Below are 20,285 nucleotides of genomic sequence, written 5' to 3'. Positions count from 1 at the left end.
CTTAGCAACTCTTTTGGGATCTTCTACATGTCTTAGTTTGGGATGTAAGTATGAAATAGAAATTTTGGAAAAGGAAAACCTTGTACCCGTACTGGTTGCCCTGAATACCCTGAAAGTTCCCACTGCTGTGGCCAGAAGGCTACCTTCATGGGTTCTGAGGTACAGCTGCCACTTTAATATAACGTACGAAAACTTTGAATTTTCACCAAGTAAACATTGTGGTCGGTAATAACGGCAAAGTCAACAAATACAGAGGACCAAGGTCACTAGGTACAAGGGTCATGAGAACACAAGAAGCTGAGATGAGCTAGGGAAAGCTTTTTTTCTTTTTTGCCAGTCACTTCAGGCATGTGTTAAGGCAGTAGAGCATGGTTTGATTGCATTATCATATGGCACATTTTAAAAGTATTTCTGCTTCATTGGGTATACACTGATAATGTACCGTTTTGTTTTCCTAGGTAAGTATGAGAATTTTGAAAGAGCGATTAGTGAGTTAAATTGTCACTGCAGCTTGTGGGAGGGACCTCATTAGGCTGACAGAATTTTATGCAACCTAACGATAACGTGTAATCTGACAACTGCAAACCCCCTAGTTTGGGAAATTCGTTTTTTATTAATCCCTCAAATAAATGTTTATTAAAACCTTAACTGTAGTATTAAGAAAAGAATGGCTTGTTTTCTTCTAAATCATAATGTATCATACATTATATTGCAGCAGACGATTGATTTGGTGACAAGAAACAGCACAGCTTTGCCTGTGTAGTAAGAGAATTTTGATGCAATACTTGATTTTAGCCAGAACGCCAAGAAGCAGTTGAGAATTTCTGATGCCAAAGAATTAAACTTCATAGTTTTCAAGTCTTCTAGGAAAACATTTCCTGGCACAAAATGTTTACTAAATGTATTAGAGATTTTTAGAATAGATATCGTCAGTGTTTCATTCAAGGTGTAGCAGTAGACTGAGCTCCTTTTGAAATCATCATTTTGAGTGTAGTGATGGACTCATTTTTTAAGATCCCTACTGCCTAGCACATGGAGCTGTGCAGGGGCCAGGTATAGAGCCTTGTAGGCAGTAGTGTGAGGAGTTTAGATTTTGATATATGTAGAACACTTTGCTAGACTCCATTCTATTCAAGGGCAAACTACCCACAGCAGTTTGGCGACTCAGTTTAGTATATGAGGAAACATGGTATCCAGTTGTATACTTGTGGATATCTGACCAGAAACTCATTATTCAATTACGTGTTTACTCCCTTATTTTTCATCATTTCCACTAGAATGGAAGCTCCATGAGTACATAGATTTTTTATCTTGTTTGTCAGTGGTTCTTTTACTTTCATTCTAACTTAAAAACAAAAAAATTATTTATTTATTTATTCATTCATTCATTTTGGCTGCGCCAGGTCTTAGTTGCGGCATGCGGGATCTTAGTTGTGGTGTGCAAACTCAGTTGCGGCATGCATGCAGGATCTAGTTCCCTGACCAGGGACTGAACCCTGGGCCCCTTGCATTGGGAGTGTGGAGTCTTACCCACTGGACCACCAGGGAATTCCGTCATTCTAACTTTAAATTATTTACTTAGGGAAGGTAGATTATATTACTTTCAATATCTGAAGATTGAGCTAGTTAATTTACAGGTAGAAAATTGATGTTATGAGAACTGTCCCTTGAGAAGGGAAAGGAAATAGGGATCAGAGTTGGAGCCAAGAGTGGCCCCTAGCTACCAACTTTGATGCTGAAGAGTGGGAGATTTCTGACTAGCTGGCAGAAAAGGAAGCAAGTGAAATTGTAGCCATGGACTTCAGTAAAACTTTTTCTTTTCTTCAGCTCTTATACTGTTGCTGCTAGCAGGAGTTCTAGCTGATAAAATAGTTACTCATCACCAAGTCCTGTCAGTTTTCTCTCTTGAATATTGAACACTTATTCTTCACTTTCCATTTCCACTGCCCTACCCTAGTCCAAGTTTTGTATTGTTTTATTTTTTTGTGGCCGTGCTGCTCGGCTTGCAGGATCTTAGTTCCCCCCACCAGGGATGGATCCCGGGCCCCTGGCAGTGGAAGCTTGGAGTCCTAACCACTGGACCACCAGGGAATTCCCAAAGTTTCTATTATCTCTCCTGTGGGACTAGTGCAGACCATCCTGAGTAGTTTCTTCACATCTTACTGCCTTCTGGTTCACTCTCTACACTGTACCAAGTTGAGCTTTTCAAATTGCAAGTCTGGTTTTAAAAATCTGCCTAAAACTTTTTTGAAGTTTCCCAACATTCTTAGGCTGCAGTCCAACGTTGCCTAACTTAAGCCACAGGATCCTGCTTGGTCTGAGCCCTGTTTTCTTCTCCAGATCCACCTCCTTCCAGCCACACAGGCCTCCTTTCCATTCCTGTGACACTGTCATCTCTCTTGTCGCGGAGTTTCTGCACCTGTTACTGTTCTCCTTGCTTGTTAACTGCTATTCATCTTTCAGATCTCAGCACACAAATCACTTGCTCAAGGATGCTTTCCCTAACCTTCCATTTTTAGATTAAAACTCCATATTATTCACTCTAGTAGCCTCTTATATCTTTCCTTTGTAGCACTAAATGCAGTTATAGATTTCCATATATTTGACTAATTATCTGATTAGTTAGGTCAAGGACAAGGCTGATTTTCCTCCCTATTGTATCTGCAGTACTCAACATAAGGTTTTGGTGGTAGTTTTTTTTTTTTCTCCAGTAAGCATTTGCTGAATGAATGAATCATTTTATTTGGTTCAGCTTTAGAAGCTTCTAATTCAGCCATTTTAAAAAAGTATAATCTAGTTCTGTAGATGTTTTTGCTTATTTAATCTTGAACTTTGTTCCCACTTGATTTTTTAGAATATTACTATCATTGGGAGCTTACTAAATGAATGTATCTCATCCTGTTTGTTCTCTTAGCTTGAGAAATTGTAAATAATAATGTCATATTTTTTAAGAACTTTGAATGAATTTATACTATATTTTTATGTTATTATTTTACATAAAGCACACAGTATTTTAAAGTTTATATTTTGCTGATTGGGGCACAGATTCAGAGGTGGCGATGTAGCTAAGGTTCCACAGTCAGATAGGAACTGAGGTCTACCTTTGAGTTCATGTCCTTTCTACTATAGTACAACTGCCTTTCACTGGTGACAGTTACAATTTTGAGTTTTTAATTATAAAAGTTACTTGAGAGAGTAAGCTGATACAAAGAAGATTTAACTTAGACTCAGCTTCTAATTCTGTTTCCAACATCCATACGTTTTGAAAATGAGATTAGAAAATAATGTGAAAACATAATACTAGGATCACTTTTTTCCATTTGAATGAAGGAATATAAGTATGAATGTTGTATCTCAATGCAAATGCATAGATTTCTTGTAAGATAGATAAAAGTGGATTTATTGAAGTAGTCTCCTTAGAGACTAAATGAATATGCTCTATAGGAAAAGAAATAAGAGGGATATTACCTGTCTTAGTTCAGGCTGCTATAACAAAGTACCACATACTGGGTAGCTTATAAACAACAGAAATTTATTTCTTACAGTTCTAGAGGCTGGAAGTCTGAGACCAGGGTGCCAGCATGGTCAGGGTCTGGTGAGGACCCTCTTGTTTGTTGACTGCCAACTTATTGTATCCTCTGTGTTTTTCTTGTAAAGGTACTAATCCCGTTCATGAGGACTCCACCTTTGTGATCTAATAACTCCCCCAAAAGGCTCCACCTTCCAATACCATCACATTGGGATTAGGGTTTCAACGTGAGGATTTTTGTGGAGACACATTCAGTCCATTGCATTACCTATTTATTTCTCAGCAGTTATATGATTTTATGCAAAAGAGGAAGAAAAATGTGTCCTTTTAATGCTGATGTTTGATAGTTCTGTGAAATGTTTAATGATTTCATTAGTATTTTGACTGAAAGCTTTTTTTTTTTAACATTTGTGATAACTGAGTATTTATTAACAAAGTAATGGTGGTTCTTTCCCTTTTTTTTCTTTAGTCCGAGGGTCAGAAGGACTATACATGGTGAATGGACCACCACATTTTACAGAAAGCACAGTGTTTCCAAGGTATGGTTTATTTTGTCGAGTAATGTTATAGAGAACTATACAATGCATTCTGAAGTATTTTTGTTGTTATATTCTGAACAAAAAAGAAAAAGAACAGATAAGCTAGTTTCTTGGGACATATTATGTAATATTAACAGAAGATGGAAAGAATGAAAGAATGCATATTCTCTATCAAGAAAAATGATCTTTAGATTTGAAAATAATAGCTTAAGCATGTTTAAAAGAAAAGGTGTAGACAATAGTGTAATTCAGTTCATGCCTCTAGCTTAGAAGAATTTTATCTTAGGGACTGAGGAAAAACCTGCAAATCTGATAGCCAAACCACTGCCTATAATCTTCGATAAATTATAGAATGAGAAAGGTATAAGAAATGAAGAAATATAAAAAAATATATACATATAAATATATAGCTAGATAAATAGACATTTTTGCCAAAAAGAAATAATGGAAAGGTAAACCAAAAACTAACAAAAGTGATTATCTATAGGAGGAGAGAGAATTGCAAGATCCAGGGGACATGTCTGTAAATGAACTTTGGTATATATAGTTTCAACTTTGGACCAAGTAATTGTTTTAAATTAAAAAATAAAATTGAATGGAAAACGGGAACAAGTGAACCTAGCTTTATATTAAGTTGGTGACATAGCCATATGATGATATGCAATATTCTTAAATGCATTCAATAGTTTTATTATTAACAGAAAATTGGTATTGTCCTTTTAAATCTATTGTAGGGTAAGACAAATAAATAATTATATTAATGTCATTAGGAACCAAAATTTCAGCATAAGAGTGAAGTGGGGAGATAGACTTGCATGTATCAATATGAATTCATGATTTCTTTTCATAAAAACATTTGTATTTCCTAGTTCTGTCCACTCTAAAGGCCTAGAGCCAGTGATAACCTGGTAGCAGTAAATACCTCACAGATTATGATCTCTAAATGCCATTCTTCATTAAAAGGAACCAGTTCCTTGGAGGAGTGGTCAACTCCAGGTATAGGACGAAAAATGTATGAGTTGAGCCATACATATCTTGTGCCAGAAAGCGAGGAGGTTATAAAAGGCTAATGGGGTTTTGCTAAACTGTCACAGGAGTCAACCTGAAGGGGTTTATACCAACCTTAGATGGGACAATTTGAGCATTAAGAAGAATAATGACTCTAAGAATTAAGACATGTTAAGTATATAAGTAGTCTCTAAAAAAATCCTCCTCCCTCCAAATCTTATTGGTCAGCATTAGAAGTCGATGGGATCCTTGTTCATTACTTTGAAAATTGATAAAGAAAGAAAAAATCAAGCATTTATGTTGCCTTTCCTATACAGACTGTTTTTCAGTAACCAAATTGTTGATGAGGAAAACTTCTTTATAGAACAGTAATAAATTTAAAAAGAATGATGGGATTAGATAATCACCATTTCGTTATCCTAAAGAAGTCATGTATCAGTGGTCCTCAAACTTTTGCACGCATCACAATCATCTGAAGAGCTTGTTAAAACACAGGATACTGTTCCCTCTTCAGATTTTCTGATTCATTAGATCCAGGGCAGGGCCCCAAGAATTAGAATTTTTAACAAGTTCCTAGGTAATGCTGACACTGCAAGTCTAGGGACCACACTTTGAGAACGACTGATCTACACAAATGATCATTAAAAGATGCTGTTAGATGAACTGTTGATAGGGAACTTTATAATCAGGCTGACATCATCTGACTCTATTGACCATTTTTTTTATTAGACTCAGTTCTCTAGAACCTTGTTACAGGAAATATGGGCCCAAGATCAGCCATACTGGCATCACCTTGAGCCAGTGCAGAAATCAAACATCAGAACATCTCAGGCCCTACTCAGCTTACTGAATCAAAATCTGTATTTTAACCAGCTCCTCAATGATTTGTATGCACATTAATATTTGAAAAGCACCACTTTAGAAAATAAGAGTCTGTGTTAAAGCTTTTGTGCTGCACTTCATTGGGGTGTGCAGTCCCAAGGCAGCAGGATTGAGGGGGAAAGGGAAATGAGACAAGGAAGAAGTGAAAGCAAATATAGAGTGAAGTGCACTGAACTGACCACAGATTCACAAAATCCATCCAAGTTGCTTGGTCATGCAGAGTTTCTCCAGAGAGGTTGTATAGAACCACTGTGCCTTAGAACAATCTATTTTGAAGAGGATGGGTACGAAATTGGTCTGCAGCCAGAATCTTCTTTTGATCTGTTCGGGTTGAATCTGAGTGCCAGTGCTTCTCTTCCTGCTACTGCAATAGGCATAATGGAAGCCGTGCTGAAATGTGGCCATCATTCTTGGAGAGTCTGAGACAACCAGTGGTGTTAGGAGATGAGGTGGCCAGGTCTCTTCGTTGAATAGCTGGTGCCTGGGAGCAGGAAGGATTAGGTGAGTCTGAGGAAGCGCATAATGAGTCCACTACAATCTCAGTGTCACTAAGAGTAGAACAAGGAGACATTATGTGTCTCCTGGTAAGTTGCCATAGGAACTATGCGGTACTTACCTTCTATGAAGATTTTTAAAAACCTGCTTCTAATCAAGCTTTTAGATGAATGGTCCTTAAATTTGGCTGTACATTAGAATGACTTGGGGAGCTTTTAAAAAACCAGATATCCAAATACTAGGTATTAAATGATAGTAAGGAATTATTGTTAATTTCATGAGTTGAAGTGGCATGGTGGTGGTCCTGTTTTTTAAAAATGCTCGCGTCAGTTAGAGACTCATACTGAAGTATAGAGTAAAATGATAAGACATCTGGTTTTGCTTTAAATTATTCTGGCATTAAATATGAAAGTAGGGAGTAGATTAAAGAAAATTGACCATGAGTTAATAATTATTTAAGCTTGGTGATAGATGTGTAGGGGGGTTATCATACTTTTTCTCTATTTTTGTGTATATTTGAAATTTTTCATTTAAAAGATTGTTCCAGAAGGAAATAGACAAAATTTTCCAATTGCCAAAATTAAGAAAAGAATTGAAGTCTGGATACTATCGTCTAGGAAGCTTGCCTTCATTCTTAAACATAATTCTAGAATGAGTTATTAAAAAGACAATTTATAATCATTACAATAAGGAGATAATTATTGGGGTCAAAATGAGCTTGCTAAGAATAAATTGTTTCAAGTTTATCTCATTTCCTTTCTGAGTAGAATATCCAGACACATCAGAATAGATCTATAAACATGATTTTAGCAAAGTATCTGAGAAATGAGAAAGTCTTTTGGTTGAATGATGTTAGTGACAGAGTTGTCATTGGTTAAGAGCTGTGAAGTCAGCTGACTAATGAGTTGATTTAGTTTGAGGGAAGGACTATTGGTGAGCCACAGGAGCTTGTTCAAAGGTCATCCAATATTCTCATAATTAATTTAGATGATAGCTTAGAATGATGTTTTATAATTTATATTTTACTTAAATCTGTGAGGAATGACTAATGCTTTTAAAAGGGAAAATGAAGATATAAGTAGATATCAGTAGGCTGGAATAATAGACCAAAAGTTGGGTAGGATTTAAAAAGAATAATTGTAAAATTCTGCCTTAAGGTTCAGAAATGACTTGCACAAGTATAGAATGGAGGACATCTTGGTCATAGCTATTTATGTAAGGGAGTGAGAAAAAAAAATGTTTTAGTAACTACACACTGAGGATAAGCTACCATTATTGTATGATTGCAGAAACACAAATGTTATCTTCAGATGAATTAATGCAAAGATAGTGTTCAGGGCTTCCCTGGTGGCGCAGTGGTTAAGAATCCGCCTGCCAATGCAGGGGACACGGGTTCGAGCCCTGGTCCAGGAAGATCCCACATGCCGCGGAGCAACTAAGCCCATGTGCCACAACTACTGAGCCTGCACTCTAGAGCCCACGAGCCACAACTACTGAAGCCCATGTGCCTAGAGCCCGTGCTCCGCAGTAAGAGAAGCCACCGCCATGAGAAGTCTGCGTACCGCAACCAAGAGTAGCCCCTGCTCGCGGCAACTAGAGAAAGCCCGCGCACATCAACGAAGACCCAACGCAGCCAAAAATAAAAAATAAATAAAATAAATAAATTTATTTAAAACAACAACAACAGAAACAAAGACATTGTCCAGTTTAGAAGGGGTGTACTGGTCAGTTCTCTGTGTGTCGTTATTTGACATTTCAAATACTTGTTAGCCACAGAGTTCTGATCTAATGTTGTGACTACACATATGGACATCTGTACACACACTCACACATTTCTGTTTGGGTCTTTATTATCACTGGGAGATGTACTCACAATAGCCATCTCCAGTTGAGAGATACAGTACTTAAAGTTTTGATCGTTTGATAGAAGGTTGCCAAGAAGTTCAAGTTCCACAGGTTAGTTTTTGTACAGAATCCTGCATCCATATTTTTTTAATGTGAAAAGCCTCTTATCGTTGTTATACTTTCTGTCTCTGCACATGAGAAATTGATGGAACGTCTTTGTCCTTCAAATCCAGGGTCACTTCTTGGCCACTGGAGGATATTTTATCCACCATTGTTTTGTTATGCAGGTAGTTTGGGAAATTCTTCACAAAACCCCCATGTTGAAATCCTTCAGCTCTCTCAAGATAAGGGCTGACAGCTGGTAGCTTCCACATACACCTACATTTTTGGGTTTTCACACCAACTAGTTATTTACCCAAAAGAGCTCTATTTCTTACTTAACATTGGTCTGTTGGTATAAAATCAATTTCCAGCTTTACAGTGGTAGTTGGCACTGCATTTTAAGCGAGAAAGTATTTTTGGTAGGCTAAAGCATTTTGGAATTATTTTCTAAAATTTATGTAAGTTCTTAGTCATTAAATTTGTGGTAAGATTGAGGATTTTTAATCAGATTTTTAAAAATAATGCTTATTAATTTAAGCTTTTTTTCTTGTTATTTTCAGAGAATCTGGGAAAAATTGCAAAACCTGTACCTTTAGTAAGGATGGGACCTTGTTTGCCTGGGGCAATGGAGAAAAGTTAGTGTTCATTTATATAACATTTTATGTGTGTGTTGTAAATATAAAACATAATTGTTTTATGTGAATAACATGTATTTGGATGTCATTTATAAAGTCTATCTTTTAATGTCTTGGTGCTGTTAGGTGTTATCTCCAATATAACATCCATAGAACATCTCCAAAGTTGTTAGTTTCTATTTATGTGCCAGGACTTCTTTGAGTTCTCTAGTTACTTAGAATTAAAAAGTAACATATGGGTGGGAGGGAGGGAGATGCAAGAGGGAAGAGAAATGGGAACATATTGTATACGTATAACTGATTCACTTTGTTATAAAGCAGAAGCTAACACACCATTGTAAGGCAATTATACTTAAATAAAGATGTTTAAAAAAAAAAAAAGTAACATATGAAAAAGGGCAATTAATTTAATGCAGAAGAAGCTGAGAGGTTGTTTTAAATAGTGCTCTAAGTGATTGGTTAGGGTTTCTTAAGTTCTGCACTAACACTTAGAGAAAAACTCTCTTTGCTTGTTTATGGTAGGTACCTTATATCTTTGCTGTTAACTTATTAACAACTGTCTATATTTATTACTGTTAGTTTTATTGTGTATAACAGCATGTCATCTAAGTATAAGTTATTCAAAAGTATGTTTGGTACAGTCTGTATTACATAAAATAATCAGATTACAAAATTGGTCTTGCAAAAAAAAAAAAATATTTTGGTTCAGTGTTCATAATTTCACTTAGAAAACCAATTCTTTTCAATTTTCCATAGTCACTGTATTTCAGTTCACAGAACCAGGAAAATGCCTGAATATTTGTTGCTTGGTTTAAAGTTATTTTTGTTGTTTTTAGCCAGATATAATATCTTAGGTTTTTTAAAGGGGGAAAAATGATTACATCCTTTTGAAAAGTATATTTTAAATGTTTCTTACACAGTGGTACTATATTCTGAGGTCTTTCAGCTATCAGGTCAGATTGGATTAACACATGATTTTTAAAAATGCTAAAATGATTGCGTTGAATTAGTTGATTCACTTCTATGACTATAAGTAGCTGGCAGAATTAGCTTTTATAATTAAAAATGTTCATCAGTATTTTTTTTTTTTAAGTTATTGAATCCAACCAACAAACTACTACTCTCAAATGATAAAGAATATAATTATGTTGGGTCTTATTCACAGTGTTAACAGACAGTCTTACTCTCAGCCTCAAAGAAAGGACATACTCTCAACTTTTCTTATTTCTTTAGGTGTAACCTATTGTGGGTATTTGGGTTTTTTTTTTTTCAATCCATATTTCATTATTTTTATAATATTTATCTGTATATATATTTATTTTTATTTGGTTGCGCTGAGTGTTAGTTGTGGCAGGTGGGCTCCTTAGTTGTGTCATGGGAACTCTTAGTTGCGGCATGCATGTGGTAACTAGTTCCCCGACCAGGGATCGAACCCAGGCCCCCTGCATTGGGAGTGCAGTCTTAACCACTGTGCCAGGAAAGTCCCTAAATCCATATTTTAGTTTACACTATTTGGGTAATGAGTTGATAGAAATTTACTATCTGATGGGACATACCATACATCTTTTCATTGCCTATTACCTTTTTGAGGTATCCCTTATTCTACTAGCTTACAGTTTATTGAGTAAGTCTATTTTCACTTTGGCAATTATTATTAATTATTTTATATGTCATATCTCCACTTTGTTTTCTGTTGGATTCCACTCAATCCTCTTAATATGTCCCCACATGTTGTGTCCATCTTTTTAATAGATTTTTTTATACCTGGTTCCAGCATTTATTTCCTTAAGTTGCTGCAGCCACAACAATACATATTGTTCCTGGGGCAAGAGAAACAGATACAGTGTATTATTGATTGTGGTCGTTGCTGGGTTCACGGTTAACTAAGTCAGAAGCTATAACTGATTTTTCCTTAAATGTGTGCTTATTTAAATTAAAATAAACACCCTTCAGTAAACTAAGAATAACTTTAAAGTTTATTAACAACAACAAAATAGAAAGCTTCATGTAATTCTAAAATATGTAATTTACAGTAAGTTGTACAGAATCTACAGTCGTAAGTGTGTGTGTTTGTCTGTATGTTTCTGTGTGTTTAAACACTATACGGTAATTGTTTATTCTTACCAGTTGCCGCTTATCCTAACCCAATGTCCTCAAACTTGAGTTGAACAAAGTAACTTTAAGGAATTTCTGCAATGAGATGGAGTATCTTTTTTTTTTTTTCTTTCTTTCTTTTACCCCAAGGACTACCTAAGAGCAAGTCAGGCCAAACAGGTTTCAGAGCATTGCTCTGGCATGTATTCGTAGTATGCTCTTGGGCAAATCATCAAATCATTTCATTTTTCTAACCTTCAGTTTCACCATTTGTAAAATGGAGATGATAATACCTGTTTTATGAGATTGTTGTGAGGATTAAATGAGAAAATGTACATAAAGTGGTTAAACCAGAACATGGTTCAGAGAAAGTGTCCCCAAAAGTGGAAACTGCTTTTGTTTTTACAATTATTGTTATTTTTGTCATTGTACCACGATAATTCTTAACAGTAATATCTTTTGGAGATTGCTTCTGAGATTTTTATAGACATCAAAAGTATCCTTGCTGATTTCCCTAGCTGCTGCAGTTTCCATTTACTCAAATTAAAAAATATATACTTTTCGTTTTCTCTTGGATTTGAAATTCCTCAGCTTGTCTGTAGATTTGCTCTGTGTTCACTTAAAGGCCTGTTTTTTCCTTTTTGGTTGAAGGTGGTATCTATTGTATCTTCCCGCAAATTCTATATTATTTCCCAACACCAGCCTTAAATAGGGACCTTTTGGTAAAATGTACACTTTTTTACGTTTAAGTGTTTATTGGATATTTTCTAGAACTGACTGAAAATTGATTTTTATGAGGAATGAACACTTTAGAGTGATCTGTATTTAAAAAGAAGTATGAATGTTTTGGATGCTGCTGGCTATTGTGAAACAGTATTTCATTGCTGAAGTAATTTCTTTTGAAACCAGAATAAATGTTATCAATGTCACTAACAAGGGACTACTGCACTCCTTCGACCTTCCAAAGGCAGTTTGCCTTGAGTTCTCGCCAAAAAACACTGTCCTGGCAACATGGCAGCCTTACACTAGTAAGTATTTTCCAATTGTAAAAATATTCTGACAGGACCAATTCAACTCAGTGGGGGAAAAAAAGGAGAAGGTTTATAACCTTATAGGAAAGTAATTAATATTTATGATAGTAAATAGTGTTTTAGAATATTTTTAATCGACAATGAATCTTGTATTCTCCAAATAGAATGTACTTTAAGTAATTTCAAGGTATAGTAAGTTAGTGAGAAGATCCATCATGAGATAGAGGAAAAGAAAAAAGCTCAAGGGAAAATTTATAAAGTAAATAACCAATGGATAGAGAAGATTGCAAAAATTACGAAGAATAATGACCTTTAAAATAAAAAACGCTTTATATAATTATAAATGAAAGAGGAAGTACAGTAGACACAACATCTAAGAAATGTGTATGGTATGACAAAGAGTAGGAAATGGTGTGTCATTTTCTAACGCATTTAAAGATCTAATATACGTTATATGAACATTTTATTGGCTTGGCCAACAGGTTCGTTTGGGTTTTTCCATAACATCTTACAGAAAAATCCAAACGAACTTTTTAGCCAACCCAATATATAGCTGTGCTTCATAGATCAGTGATAAAATATTGGATCCCGGTATAGGGCTTATTTTAAGAAGCATTTTGTAATAATGTGGATATTGTTGAATAAATATAGGATAGTAGTTCACTGTTGGGTTATAAACTTCCTGAGTTCGTTCTTCCAAGAGGCATGGACTCTAATGAATGTGATTTTTCCAAGTAAGTAAAAGGGAAATTGAGAATCAGTTGAGGACTGTGAGTGGTTTTATATAACTTTTTTTCATGTGTGTGACTTATAGACACAGCTTTCGTGATAAGACAGTTTAATCTGTTTAACAGCAAACTATGTCACACTTAATAAACAAGAAATCTCTTAAGTATTCTTAAAAACTGTAGTAATTAACTCATTTCAGAAATACAAAATTCTGCTCAAACAGCCGTCATATTGTCATGGCTTTAGGAATGGATGATTAAATCTATAATTAAAGCTAGAGGGGAAAGTTGATTTAAAGCAACTCTTACTGGATCTTTATAATCTTGTTCAAATTTTTTCTAAGAGTGAAATCTTTTTACTAGTGTTAGGAGACAATTACTGCAAAAAATTTTGTTTTTATGGCAGCTTCTAAAGATGATACAGCTGGGATACCTAACCTACAACTTTATGATGTGAAAACTGGGACGTGTTTGAAGTCTTTCATCCAGAAAAAAATGCAAAATTGGTAAATAAATGCTTTAAAATACTAATTATTTTTAAATATTTTAAATATCTTTGTTGTATATTATTTGTTTCTCTGGTATTGATTTAGAAAATAACTTGTCAGATCAAAATCTAGATCTTTAAGGATTTTGTATGTGAGAATGTAATAGAGTAAAAACTTGATCTTTTATTTAGTATTTGAATCAAAAGGAATAATATTTTTCTATTATATATGCTGACTAAAACTATTAGTAACTGACTTGACATCATATTTATAAGTATTTTTCCTTAAATAGTAAACAATATCGTAAACTTTAACATGTTAACATATGATGTTACATTCTATTTAAATTTTTTTAATATTCTTTCTTTTCAATGTAGGTGTCCATCCTGGTCAGAAGATGAAACTCTTTGTGCCCGAAATGTTAACAATGAAGTTCACTTCTTTGAAAACAACAATTTTAGTATGGAAAGATTTATGAAATAATTTTATTGTTTGCTATAAATATGTACAGTTTTTATTGCCTTACATATGATATCATAGGGTTCTCCTAAATACTGTTAATATATTAACAATTGCTGTTATAGTCATTCATTTGAATAACTCCAAGTGTAATTGCTAGTAAAATTTTATAACACAAACATATTCTTTTATAATAAATTTTTACTATCTAATAATTACTATTAAGACATTTGAGTACCTCTTTCTGAGTTTAGTTGCTATTGAAATTCTGTGATACAAATTTTTAAAGTATTTTGTTGTGTAGAATTTCAAATACAAAAGTAGACACCTAGTCCCATAACCATCAGCCCATTGCCAAACCTTCTTCATCCATGCATCTGTCCACCTACCATCTCTTTTACTCTGCTAAAGCAAATTGTAGACATCATATAATTTTACCTATAACTATTTCAGTATGTATCTCTGAAGATTAGGGCTCCTAATATTTTTTTAAAACTTAGTCATAATACCATTATCACAGATTGTAGAATATCTGGTCAGTGTTCAAATTTCTAATAATTGAAAATGTGATAATTTTTTTAAAACTCAGGATGCAAATAAGGTCCTTCACATTGCAATTGATTTATATATCTTTTAAGTTTCTTTACGCTATAAGTTCCCTCTCCATTCTTTTTTCCCCCTTGCAATTTATTATTTAAGAAACAAAGTTACTTGTCTTATATATATTCCCGTATTTGAGTTTTGCTCTTGTATCCCATTCTGTAATTTAACATGTTCATCTGTTTCCTGTAAATAACTATTTGGATCTAGAGTTGGTCAGCTTCAAGTTCTTTTTTGGGAAGCTGAGGGCAAGACTACATCATAAGGCAGTTTTCAATTCTTTTATCAAGAAGCACATAATGTCTCATTGTCTTTAATTTTGTATGGTTAATTGGCATTAATGTTCAATGCCTCGATCCATTATTTCATGCGTGGTTAAAAATTGGTGATACTATAGTTTCCCTCCTTCCCCTGTCATTTATTAGCTGTACTACCTCTATAAGGAGAAATTCCCCTTTCTACTATTTGGTTACCTAGTGGACCATTTATATGGGAAAGGCAAAATAAATATTCTTCTCCTTTATCACTTTTAATAAAATGAGTTCTTTCTTTAGCAATCTCCATTGCAACCAATAGTCCCCACCCCCAACCTAATGAACTATGGATTTAAACATGATGTGTTTCAATCCATTTTAATTACTATTCTTATTGATTCTCAAATTGTCCCATCATTGGTCAATTAGTCTTTAATGACTTTTTTGCTATATGGTAGGACAGATCATTCTAGGATTATCTTGTATATTTCTTGCTATACACCCAGAATCAGCCAATTCTCCAATATACTCTGCTCCCTTTTTATGGAAAATGGTATTTAGAGACCACAGTCTGGGTGTAGAGGATTCTCATTGCTACTGTGTTGATTGATCATTGTTCCTAGGCCTTTTTTTTTTTTTTCTTTTTTATCTTATATCTGTATTGCCTTTTGCCAACACCCAAGAATGTGGTTCTCTGGGATAACAGGGGTGATAGTTTGAGAATATCACATCCACATAATTATTCATTTGCTTTATTCTTCATTGACCACATAGCATTCTTAGAATAGCAATACCAACAGTAACACCTATAACATGATTACTGAAAAATAATTTAAAGCAGAAAGTTTTGCAGTTCCTTTTGTCCTTAGAATATTCCATTGGTGACTGAACACTTTTTAGTACAGTCACCGACTTACAATAGTTTGAGTTAAGATTTTTCAACTTCATGATGGTGTGAGAGTGGTATGTATTCAGTAGAAATTGTACTTTGAATTTCAGTCTCTTCCTGGGCTAGCGCCATGTGGAATGGTACCCTCTCGTGATGCTGGGCAGCAGCAGTGAGCCACAGCTCCCAGTCAGCCACATGATCACAAGGGTCAACAACTGATACACTTACAACTCTTTTGGACCTGTACAACCATTATGTTTTTCACTTTCAGTTGAGTATTCAATAGATTACATGAGATGTTCAACACTTTATTATAAAACAGGCTTTGTGTTTAATGATTTTACTCAACTGTAGACTAATAGTAAGTGTTCTGAGCACTTAATATTTAAGGTAGTCTAAGTTAAGCTATGATGTTCAGTACATAAGGTTTATTAAATGCATTTTCAACTTATGATATTCTCAACTTACCATGGGTTTATCAGGGCATAACCCCATCATAAGTCGAGAAAGTAGAATGGGAATTGGTAAATGTTCACACGTACAGAAGATGGCATGCAGGCTGATTTTGACACCATCTACACAGTCATTTAGCGTTACCCTTCAATTTCCTGCTTTTGAGACTTAATCCTTTCCCCACTAATTTGGGGTTAGCTTGTTTGCTTATCTTACTTGCATACCATACTTGCATGCCTTATGAGCATACCAAAAGAAGGGGGCTGCCAGTTTAGCAGTTTGGTATGCTACTTTTGAATAGCTGTTGATCTCTATATTTGAACAAAGAAAGAGTAATAGCTCTTGATCCCGTTAACTAGGAGAGCATAGTGTTCATAACATGGTTTCTTACTGCCTAGCACAGAGTAAGCACTCAACAAATATCGGCCATTGTTATAGTTACTATTGTTGATTATCATTGTTGTGGATCTGTTTATCACATTAGTTACAGAATTTTCATTTCCACGTTCTACAGTAGCAGGCTAGGGTCATCTGTCCCATCGAGTGGGCTCTGAGACTACTTTAGTTCAGAGGTTTAAGAGAAGAGAACTGATACTTATTTAATACCTACTATGTGCCTGGCACTGTACACTAGGAATTAGGTATGTAATCCCATTACTTGCCCAAGGTCACACAGTAGTGACTGAGTAGGAATTCAAGCACAGGTCTGTCTCACTCACCCATGCTTTTTCCACTATGTTGCTCTGCCTCACCTACGTGAGACTACAGTGAGCCGTTTTGTGTATAGTTACGTTAACCTTTTATAATGCATTCAGAATTTGAGATATGTCTATTAGCTTCTCTCATTAATCTAATGCCATTTACTTTTTTTTAGATACATTTGCAAATAAATTGCATTTGAAAAAAATTAATGATTTTGTGTTATCACCTGGACTCCAGCCGTACAAGGTAACTGCTAATGTTTTTGTTTGTTCATGTGGAATATTATGAGATTAAACCTTTTCCTAGTTTTTAGTGACTTTAAAAACATGTCCATCTTAGTTGATATGCTTCAAAAAATTTAAGTCATTATTTATGTCTGTGTATCTTAGGTGGCTGTCTATGTTCCAGGAAGTAAGGGTGCACCTTCATTTGTTAGATTATATCAGTACCCCAACTTTGATGGACCTCATGCAGCTTTAGCCAATAAAAGTTTCTTTAAGGCTGATAAGGTTACAATGCTATGGAATAAAAAAGGTATGATAAATATATTTTATCTCCCATTTTGTTTATCAAGCATTAATTTAGACTTACATTCCTATGTATATAGAAAAAGAAAAGAGTATCAGTGCTTATTCAATGAAAATTTACATGTGCTTTGTTACACTTTTTAATATTTTTCTAATCACCATTAGTTTAATTTGTGTTTTAAATCTAATTAAAGTTTTTACCCTTACAGCTACTGCTGTGCTGGTAATAGCTAGTACTGATGTTGACAAGACAGGAGCTTCCTACTATGGGGAACAGACGCTGCATTACATTGCCACAAACGGAGAAAGTGCTGTGGTGCAATTACGTGAGTGTTCCAGCAGTCTTCCTTTAATAGAATCAATGATAGTAAAAAATACAGTGCCATAAAGATATCATCTAAGTTCTTGATCAAGTGATAGAACTCACATATTTTAATAACCTTTAAGATAAAATTCCTCTTATCATCCCCAAACATACCTTATTTTGACAGAATCCAATTAGTTAATTTAGTTATGCCAGCAGTTTAGTAGGGAACTTGCTGAGTGAGATAATTCCATTATAATAGCTCTTTGGGGACTTATTTGATTAATTATGACAGCAAGTTGGTGTAGTGTGTTTAGCACCATCTTCAGAACTGAAGAGTTTTAACCACTTCATATTTTGTTTTGATGAGTTAACTGTGAAAAAATAGTTTTAAAATTCTGGCAACTCCCTAATCTTTTTTATTTTGAATTGAACATGTAAGGGTAAGGTAACCTTTCTTTTAAAAACTGTGTATTCCCATTCAAATCAGGAACAAAACAAGGATGACCCGCCCCCCTTCCATTTATTATTTAACATTCTGAAAGACCTAGTCAGTGTACCTGATCAAAAGAATAAGTATACAGTTTTGAAAGGTGAAAATCGAATCATCTCTGTTCATCAGATGAAGTCACAGCATAAACAACAGCCTCTTAAAAAGCATAATGGGAGGAAAGATTCCATATAGCAACAAAAAAGAAATATATAGGGCTGATGGGAAGAAAACTTTAAAACTTCTGAGGGGCAAACTATAACCTTTAATAACTTTACAAAGATGTCATTTCTCTCCAAATTGATCTAAAAATTAAACTAAAATGCCAGTAGATTTTCTTTTTTACAACTAGATAAGCTGGTTCTAAAGTTGATATTGAAAAATAAACATGCAAGAATGTTTTGAAAACTTTGCAAAAAAAAAGAGTAGCAAAGGAGGGATTCTGATACTATTAGATATTAAAATGTAAAGCAATTGTAATTAAGACAATTTGGTTCTGGCTTATGGATAAGCAGATAAATCAGTGGAACACAGTAGGATCCATGAATAGATCCATACTTCCAAAGCCATTGACATATAATAAAGTCAGCATTTGAATCAATGCAGGAAAATATTGATCATTTAATATATGGTTTGGGGACAGTTGGCTAGCTATTTGGAACAAAAAGTTACTATTGCTAATTCTTTACCAAAATAAGTTCCAATTGGGCCAAAAAATTGTATCTAAAACTACAGAACTAGAAGAAAATGTGGGAGAATTTTTTTCTAATTTTTAAAAAAAATTTTTATTGGAGTATAGTTGCTTTACAATGTTGTTAGTTTCTGCTGTACAGCTACAGCAGAGTGAACCAGCTATACGTATATTTTTCTAATCTTAAAGTAGAAAAAGACTTTAAACAAGGTAGAAGTCGTATGGGGAAAGTGATAAATTTGAGTATATGAAATTACAGATTTCTACACTGGGGGAAGAAAAGAGTCCATAAATTAAGCAAAACAAACAAAAAGGGAAAAAATTTTTAGACAAGGGATAAATATGAGAAAAGGTGAATTTTGTTACTATCTCAAGTGTAACAATAAAAGACCAATAACAGGAGAGAAAAATAGGTATAGGACAGTAAAAAATAGTCCACAAAAAAGAAATAAAATTATGTATAAGTATACTAAAAGGTGCTTCATTTATAATAAAGGAAAACAAGATACAATTTTTCACTTAGTAGATTGGCAAAGATAAAAATTTGAAACAGTATCAGTGAGAGTGAGGGGAAAATCTTTGCTATCAAAAACTACTGGTAGGGCTTCCCTGGTGGCGCAGTGGTTGGGAATCTGCCTGTCAATGCAGGGGACATGGGTTGGAGCCCTAGTCCGGGAAGATCCCACATGCTGCGGAGCAGCTAAGCCCGTGCGTCACAACTACTGAGCCTGTGCTCTACAGCCCGTGCTCCACAACAAGAAAAGCCATCGCAACAAAGAGTGGCCCCCGCTCGCCGCAACTAGAGAAAGCCCGTGCACAGCAACAAAGATCCAACGCAGCCAAAAATAAATAAATTTAATAAATTAAAAAAAAAAAAAAAAACTACTGGTAGTGTAAATTGGTACAAGTTCTTTGAAGGGCATTTCGGTGGTACATTATGAAGTAAATGTATGTGCCCTTTGACCAGGCAGTTTCTCTCCTACAGATACATTTGTGTACATTTACAGTGGAGTATAAACAGCAAGATTTGTAATGGAATACAGTGCAGCTGAATGAGGCAGAGCTCAATGTGCTCACGTGGAAAAATTTCCAAGAGTATTAAATGAAACAACAAAGGTTTAGAACTCTTTGTGTGTGTGTAAGTGCTTAAGAGAGAGATGCTTAATTTCAACAAAAATATTCTGAAGGGATATGCAAGAAGTATAACAGAGGGCTGCCTTTGCGTAGAGGGACTTTTTTTTGTGGCATGTCTTTTTATATAGTTTGTATCTTTATTACTGTATGCATATATTACCTCTTCCAAGAAAAACTAGTTTATTAATAGTAATAATAACCTATGCTTCTATGAGCCCACATTGCCAGAATGTTTACAGGAAATTAAGGGACTTCCCTGGTGGTCCCGTGGTTAAGACTCCGCGCTTCCACTGCAGGGGGCACGGGTTTGATCCCTGGTCAGGGAACTAAGATCCCATATGCTACGCGGCGTGGCCAAAAAAAAAAAATTTAAATAAAAGTACTAAAGACAAATAATAATATACAA

The 20,285-nt window shown here is 34.7% G+C and overlaps 1 protein-coding gene across 2 annotated transcripts in view; it reads left to right on the top strand.

Moving 5' to 3' along the window:
• The window catches only part of EIF2A (eukaryotic translation initiation factor 2A), a 40,349-nt gene that overhangs the window by 5,757 nt on the left and 14,307 nt on the right, over nt 1-20,285 (top strand). For both annotated transcript variants that reach the window (XR_009502813.1, XM_059920106.1), the window contains exons 2-9: nt 3,999-4,068; nt 8,961-9,035; nt 12,039-12,157; nt 13,295-13,394; nt 13,754-13,836; nt 16,906-16,979; nt 17,123-17,267; nt 17,470-17,586. Coding sequence is in view for 1 of the 2 variants with exons in the window: in XM_059920106.1 (XP_059776089.1) it covers nt 3,999-4,068; nt 8,961-9,035; nt 12,039-12,157; nt 13,295-13,394; nt 13,754-13,836; nt 16,906-16,979; nt 17,123-17,267; nt 17,470-17,586 (783 nt within the window). In the remaining variant the exon portion in view is untranslated. The remainder of the gene's footprint in view (nt 1-3,998; nt 4,069-8,960; nt 9,036-12,038; nt 12,158-13,294; nt 13,395-13,753; nt 13,837-16,905; nt 16,980-17,122; nt 17,268-17,469; nt 17,587-20,285) is intronic.

This window comes from Balaenoptera ricei, chromosome 4 (assembly GCF_028023285.1).
Source record: "Balaenoptera ricei isolate mBalRic1 chromosome 4, mBalRic1.hap2, whole genome shotgun sequence".
NCBI lineage: Eukaryota > Metazoa > Chordata > Mammalia > Artiodactyla > Balaenopteridae > Balaenoptera > Balaenoptera ricei.
This window is presented reverse-complemented; position numbering and strand designations above follow the sequence as displayed.